At 40.1% G+C, this 8,020-nt stretch overlaps 1 protein-coding gene across 2 annotated transcripts in view; it reads right to left on the reverse strand.

Annotated features, from left to right (window-relative positions):
- Positions 1-8,020, reverse strand: part of Mbtps2 (membrane bound transcription factor peptidase, site 2) — a 62,666-nt gene that overhangs the window by 6,897 nt on the left and 47,749 nt on the right. For both annotated transcript variants that reach the window (XM_008828334.3, XM_029561224.1), the window contains exon 7: positions 4,947-5,127. In XM_008828334.3, coding sequence (XP_008826556.1) covers positions 4,947-5,127 — 181 coding nt within the window. The remainder of the gene's footprint in view (positions 1-4,946; positions 5,128-8,020) is intronic.

The raw sequence follows: 8,020 nt of genomic DNA on the forward strand, positions 1-8,020 counted from the left end.
TTTTTTAAGACAGAGCAAGGTAAATGGCATATAAATCTGGAAGCAGCTGGTAACGCAGAGTCTAGCTTGATAGCTACTTGCTGCCCTTTGATTTTCTATTATGAAAAGAGACCTAGCTAATTTAAAATCATGAAGCTGCACTCAGGGACTTGGTTTTAATATAGCTCAGGAAGGGAGAGTGCTTGCCTAAGCACACATGGATACCCTGGGTGCCATTCCTAGCACCCCATAAGCCAGGCAAAGTGGCACACGGATGTAATGTCAGCACAAAAGAGGTGGAGGCAGGAGGATCAGAAGTTCAAGTTCATCCTCAAATAGTAGCAAATTTGAGGTCAATTTGGAATACATGAGTCTCCAATGGATTGAGCCACACCAAAGGGCGTTTGGGGACACAAAGGGATAGACCTTAATATACATACACATATACATGAAATTAGGCAGAGGGTATGCAGATGGGGGTGGTCTGAGTATGATCAAAATATGCTGTATGAAATTGGCAACATTTCAATTAAAACTTGGGGAAAAAAAAGCAGGAGTAGCAGCAACTGCTGCACTTAGCCTAGGTTAGTTGCCATCATAAACTCACCTACCCATAAAGCTGGAGTTTCAGGGTCTTGAAAGGTTTATTGAGAGTAATTCTAGGACCTTTATGAAGTAGATAGTGATGAAGGGTCTTTTTCCTTCTAAAAAGTTTCAGAAGGTGGTAAGTGACTCCTGAGAGTAGGGAAATTTGACAAAGGTTTCAATCATGCAAAACCCTAACATTCCTGAATGAGAGAACACCAGACATTGGGTATCTCCTGATATGATACAATAGAAAGTACCAAGTATTACCTATGACATATTTTGCAGGAGGGAGAAAGGAAGAGATGGAAAGAGAGAGAGAGAGAGAGAGAGAGAGAGAGAGAGAGAGAGAGGGGGGAAGGGAAGCCAAGGAAGGAGAGATGGAAGGAGAGAAAATCCTGAATCAAATTAAGGTTTTAAACATAATTACTGTTAATCAGAAAAAAATACAGAATATGTAATGTTTGACAGAACAAATGACTTAGTTTCTTCAGTAAATATATGACATTTCAAAAACAAGGGGAGCCAGGCATGGTTGTGGATGCCCTTACTCCCGGCATTCAGGAAGCGGAGGTAGATTGAACTCTGTGAGGTTGAGGCCAGCCTGGTCTACATACTGAGTTCCAGGCCAGTTCGGGCTATAGGGAGACCCTGTCTCAAGAAAACAAAAACAACCCCCCCCAAACTCAAGGGGAATTGTTACAAATTAAAGAGATTAGCTTACATGCAGAAATACTCATACATATAAAAATAAAAGTAAATAAAAATAAAAGGGGGTGGAGAGATGGCTCAGTGGTTAAGAGCACTGGATGCTCTTGTAGAGGACCTGAGTTCAGTTTCTAGCACCCATATGGTAGCTAACAATCACCTATAACTCCAGTTCTAGGGTATCTGACACCCTCTTCTGGCCTCTGAGAGCACTGCATGAACATGGTATACTTATATCATGCAGGCAAAACATTCATTCAAGTAAAAGAGAGAGATTTAGAAGACATAATATCTTACCATCAAATTTAAACAAACTAAATATAAAAAATTAGGATACAGGCCAGTGAGATGGCTCAGTGGGTAAAGGTGCTTGCCTTCTGACAATGCAACCCTGATGACCTGAGTTCCATCCTTAGAACACACATAAAGGTAGAAGAACAAACTCCACAAAGTTGTCTTCTGAGCTCCACACATGAGCACCCCATCACATTACACACACACACACACACACACACACACACACACAGAGAGAGAGAGAGAGAGAGAGAGAGAGACAGACAGAGAGAGAGAGAGAGAGAGAGAAAGATAAAGTGCACGTTAAAAAAAACTACAGTAAATTGTACACCAATTGGATATTAGTTTTGTTAGGTTGTGATAATAGTAGTAATGTTTATTATGACTTACTAAAGTTGAGCTGAAGTTTATGAATAAATGATGGGATGCCTTGGAGATGCTTTAAAATAGTTCACCAAAAAGTCAGGCATAGTGGCACATGCCTTTAATCCCAGCACTTAGGAGGCAGAGGCTGGTGGATTTGTGTGAGATGTAAGCCAGCCTGATCTACATAGCAAATTCCAGGCCAACTAGGGCTACAGGGAGACCCTGTCTCAAAAAACAAAACAAAACAAAACAAAAACAAAAACCAACCAAACAAACAACAAAAAAACCCCAGAAACAAAACAAAATAAACCCAAACCAAACAAAAAGAGTTCCTCCAAAGGGGCGGGGGGATGCTGATAAAGTGAAAGCTAGGTGATACTTGAGGGCTTGCTTATACTACTCTCTTGACTTAATGTTACATTTGAAAATATCTTGAGGTCTGGTAAGATGGTTCAGTGGGTAAAGGCACTGACCACTTGAGTTCTATCTCTGGAATGCACTTGGTGGAAGGAGAAAACCAACACCAGCAAGTTGTTCTCTGACCTACACACACATTCCATAGTGTGAGAGTGTGTGCACATACACATACATACACAAAATAAAATTTAAAAAAAGAGAAAATGTCTTATGATAAAATGATCTTGAAAGTGTGTGTGTGTATGTGTGTGTGTGCACACATGTGTGTGACATTAAGTATGGAAAATTAAATTTGAAAAAAGTTGTTATAAACTGAAATTATAAACTGAAAACTACTAATTTCCCTTTATTGTCCATAGTATTTTAGTACATTTATTCTTTTTGTTTCTTTGTTTTGAGATAGGGTCTGACTATGTAACCCTTGCTGGCCTGGAACTCAATATTTAAAAGTGTGCACTACCACCTCAGGCTAGTACAATTATTCTTGATTAGTGACTGTATTTCCCTACACCAACAGATGTAGTAAGTTTATAGGATATTTTTGACTTAAGGATACAGTCTTTAGGCATAATTTATTTCCCAACATCTTCAAAATTTTGGGTCTTCATAATTTTGTATAAAAATTTAGGAGGCTAATTTTTCAGAGCTAAATAAGTTTAGCAGGTTCTAAGAAGAAACTTTCCTTGGCCCTCTCACCTGCTGCACAGGACAACAAACCTGACTTTTCAGGTCTTTTTGGAAGCCAACATAATCTCCCTCGGATATCGTCTATACAAAACACATGAAAGGGGGCTGGAGAGATGGCCCTGCAGTTAACAGCACTGGCTGTTCTTGCAGAGGACCCTTAACTTCCGTTCCTGGGGATTCGATGCCCTCTTCTGACCTCTATGGAAATTGCACTTCCTGAGTGCACTTACATACATGCAAGTAATACACTCATACACATAAAAAAATAAAAATAATGAATAAAAAATATTAAAAAAAAAACAACCCAGGGGCTGGAGAGCTGGCTCAGCAGTTAAGAGTACTGACTGCTCTTGCAGGAGACTGAGGTTCGATTCCCAGCACCCACATGGTGGTTAATAAACATCTGTAGCTCCAGTTCCAGGGGCTCTGATGCCTTCTTCTGACATGGGGAATTGCATGACAGGGGTGCACTTATACACATGCAGGCAATACACTCATACACATAAAATAAAAATAAGATATTTTTAAAAATACTTAAAAAAACAAAAATAAATGAAAGAGCATTACCTCAAATAGTTTTGGACATGTTATTAGAACTGTTTAGGTATATTTCAGCTAGAAACAAACAGACTCTTAAATGTACAGGGGGTTTTGTGTTGGCCAATTTCCTTTGATATATTTTAATCTTTCCTTATTGCATTCCTGTGTTGGGTTAACAATGTAATAGGATAGAATGTGTATGTTTTGATCTTATCTATTGGTTTATAGCTATTAGATATTTGTTCTCACAAAAGCTTATGCAGAGGGCTGGAGGTCTAACTCAGTGTTTATCCAGCACCAAAGGGGGAAATAAAAAGCTTCTGTAAAGAATTGCTTCTTGTGGCTGGAGAGATGGCTCAGTGGTTAAAAGCACTGGCTACTCTTGAAGAGGACCTAGGTTCAATTCCCAGCACCCTCTTGATGGTTAACAACCATCTGTAACCTGAGTTCCAACTGACACCCTCTTCTGGCCTCTTCAGGCATTGCACACATGTAGTACACTTACATATATGCAAGCGAAACACTAATACATATAAAAATAAATTGAAAGGCAGGGCAGGTTGGTGCATACCTTTAATCCTAGCACTTGGGAGGCAGAGGCAGGTGGATCTCTGTGAGTCCAAGGCCAGCCTGGTCTACATAGTGAGTTTCAGGCCAGCTCCAGGCCAGTTGGCACTGCTTCAGGGAGACCCTGTCTCAACAAGTCCAAATAATAATAATAATAATAATAATAAATTTTTAAAAAATTAAAGAAAATGAAAAATTATTATTTAAAAATTAGACACGAGTTAAGATACAATTATGTATCTACACATGTGCAAAAATCATATTACTTTGGGGGTATTTACTAAGACTTGGTTAGCTGGTTATAGTTGAGCTGCTTTTCTTTGTCAGGTAGTAGGGATTGAACCTTGGTCCTCATGCATGGGGAGGCAAGTGCTCTACCACTGAGCTGCATCCATAGCTCTTACAGTCGAGCTTGAATGCTGGCTTAATTTGTTTTTAATTTTTAAATTTTCAGTGGTATTGGGAATGGAATCCAGGTCCTCACATGTTATGCAATATTTTGCCACTGAGTTGTACCTCCATCCCCAACTAAAGTTTTGTGAAAGCAGAAAGAATGAGATACTAGATTCTGAAAGTTAAATATAATATTATAAAAAATTAGAAGTTCAACAATATATAATAATGGAAACAAATATATTAGCATTGAACATAGCAAGAAGAGTATCTTTTGGTTGGGGACTATTTATTGTACTTTTGTGCTTTAAAAATAAATCTGTAGACGTGGGTCTAAGGGGTAGAGAATGAAAGTTATTGGTGCTTGAAGAATTATATTCTATTATATTAGATTGAAGAAACATACACACCTCTAACTGGGAAGCTTAGTTGTTGTAATGTTGATGCACTTATACAGTAGCCCATTTGTGGCTCATAAGCAATGGTGTCTAGGCATTCATTCCAATCTTGCACATTAGTAACAGGACAATCCTGCAGGTGAGTGACAAGGTCTCCCACAAAAAGACCTCTGGGTCCAATGGCAGGTGAGTCCTTGGGAAGAGGGAAAATAAAATCAGACACTGTGATGGCAAGCTCTGATCAATCTAAATCAGAGTAACAGACACTGTGTTAACTAAAAGTAAAATATAGGCAGCTAACAACTGTCTGTAACTTCAGCTCCAGGGGATCCGACAGCCTCTTCTGTACTCTGTGGGCATTGCACGACACAGGTGCACTTACCTACATGCAGGCAATACACGCATACACATAAAATATAAATAATAAATATTTTTTAAAAAAGTAAAATATTTTGAATAATGAGTAATTCATCACTGAATCCAAAATCTGTAGCCCTAGAAAACTAACAAAATAAAATCAAACAATTATAATTGTTTCCTCCCAGTTTGCCAAGATATTGATGCTTTCACAACTAAAAACAACCTACTAGCTATTAATATTAAAATAATGAGGCTGGAGAGATGGCGGTTAAGAGCACTGGCTGCTCTTGCAAAGGACCTGGGTTTGATTCCCAGCACCTACATGGCAGCTAACAACCATCCTAACTCCACTTCCAGGGGATCTGACACTCTCTTCTGATCTTTGTGGGCACTGCATTACAAAAATACACTTACGTACATGCAAACAATACACTCATACACATAAACTTTAAAAAAAGATTAAAATGACAAAGGGGGTGGGGTATACAACATATTCGTAGTATGTGCCAGGTCCTGGGTTTGTTCCTCAGCAGTGCAAAAAGTTGAAAAAGAACAAACTAAATGAACCATACTTCAGTGGATAGCTCCATACCCAGAATTATATGGACAGTACCAATTGGAGTTTATGAGTTATTAAATTAATTTTAAAATTTTAATTCCAAAACAAAAGCCACACGTAGTGACACAAGCCTTTGATCCCAGCACATGGGAGACAGAGGCAGGCAGATCTCTCTGAGACTGAGGTCAACTTGATCTACACAGCATGTTCCACGCCAGCTAAAGCTAAATAGTGAGACCCTGTCTCAAAAAAAAGAGAAAAAAAGTCTGAACCAATGATGTACCTAATGAATACAAATAAAATCTGCCACCCTAAAAATAAATAAATAAATATATGTACAAGCCCTCAGTAACAATAAGAGAACAAAAGAACAAAATGAATAGGAGTTGGAGAGACAGTTGTTGGTAAAGTACTTGTGCAAGCATGAGGACCTGCATTGGACCCAGCACATATAGAAAAATCTGGGTATAGTGTAATCTTTTCTTTTTTGGGGGGCGGGGGTCTTTTTCAGACAGGGTCTCCCTGTAGTCACGGTTGGCCTGGATTCGCTATGGAGACCAGGCTGGCCTTGAACTCACAGAGATCCACTTGCCTCTGCCTCACAAGTGCTGGGATTAAAGGCGTGTGCCACTACGCCTGGCTGTATGTGTTGTCTTAATGCTGAGGAGGCAAAGAAAGTAAGATCTGGCTGAATGGCCAGCAAACCTAGCTAAATCTGTGAGCTCCAGGTTCAGTGAGAGACCGTGTCTCATAAAATAAGGAACAGGAACTAGAGAGATGGCTCAGAAGTTGAGAGTTTATTGCTCTTGCAGAGAACTGTGTTTTGACTGTGTTTTGATTCCTAGCACCCATATGGCAGCTCACAATTGCCTGTAACTCCAGTTCTAGGGGATCCATTGCTTTGTTCTAACCTGTGCAGGCTCCTGCATACATGTGGTATATATACACGCAGGCACACACATGTACACATAAAATTAAAAAAAAAATAAGGGGGGAGCAATTGAGGAAGATACCCAGTGCTGACTTCTGGCCTCCACATGCATGAGTACACATGTGAACCTGCACACACACACACACACACACACAGATCCAGAAAATCAGACAGTTTTTCCTAAACTGCAAATTAAAATTCAGGAGAAATTCCTATATTGTTAGTGGATAAAAGAATAAGTCCTTATATAAACACATTCCCAAATATACAGATAATAACATCACAAAATGACTCTGTAAACAATTGCACACAAAGGCAATTTCCCTCTTGAAAACATCTGAATAGGAGACTTGATAGAATCATAGCAGGTGTTGTCTAAGAGAGTGAGGTACAAGTTGATAATTTAAAAATGTTTTGTTCATACAAAATGTTTTGGCCATATAGCCTTGGTTTAATAATCATTCTTACCTCTAGGAGTGCTAACATTTGATTTTAAAGCAGAAATATAACAATATACAGTGTGCTGGATAGCTTTAGTGTCAACTTGACACACCTGGGTTGAGGGAGCCTCAATCAGGGAATTGCCTCTATTGGACTGGCCTGTGGCCATGTCTGAAGGGCATCTTCTTGATGAGTGATGTGGGAGGGCCCAGCCCACTGTGGGTGGTGCCACCCCTGGGCAGGTGGGCCTGTGTTGCATAAGAAAGCAGGCTGAGCAGGGGCCAAGGGAGCAAGCCTGTAAGCAGCGTTCCTCCATGGTCTGTGCTCCAGCTCCTGCCTCCAGGTTCCTGCCCTGAGTTCCTACCTTGGGCTCCCTGATGAACTGCGACCTGGAAGATGTAAGACAAATAAACCCTTTCCTCCCCAAGTTGGTACTGGTCAGAGTGTTTTGTCACAGCAATGAAGAACACACTAAGACAGTAATTGGTATCAGGAGTGGGGTATTGCTGTGACAGACCTGACCTTGGTGTTTTTGGGAGGACTGTGGAAGTGTTTGGAACTTTGGGCTGGAAAGGCCATTGAGTGCTCAGAATTTGTTGCTATGGAGCTTGGAACAGTGATGCTGAAAGAGTTGTAGACGATGGAGGCCTGGCTTGTGAAGTTCCAAAGGGAAGCGGAGACCATCAGGGCAGTTTGCATGAGGTTTTAGATTGAGAATCTGTGGGTTCTGGTTGGCTGGGGCTGAAGAATCAGCTGTGATTAAGAAGAGACCAGAACCTGAAGCAAAACCTTTGC

This window comes from Nannospalax galili, unplaced genomic scaffold (genome assembly GCF_000622305.1).
Source record: "Nannospalax galili isolate Female #2095 unplaced genomic scaffold, S.galili_v1.0 scaffold1053, whole genome shotgun sequence".
Taxonomy (NCBI): domain Eukaryota; kingdom Metazoa; phylum Chordata; class Mammalia; order Rodentia; family Spalacidae; genus Nannospalax; species Nannospalax galili.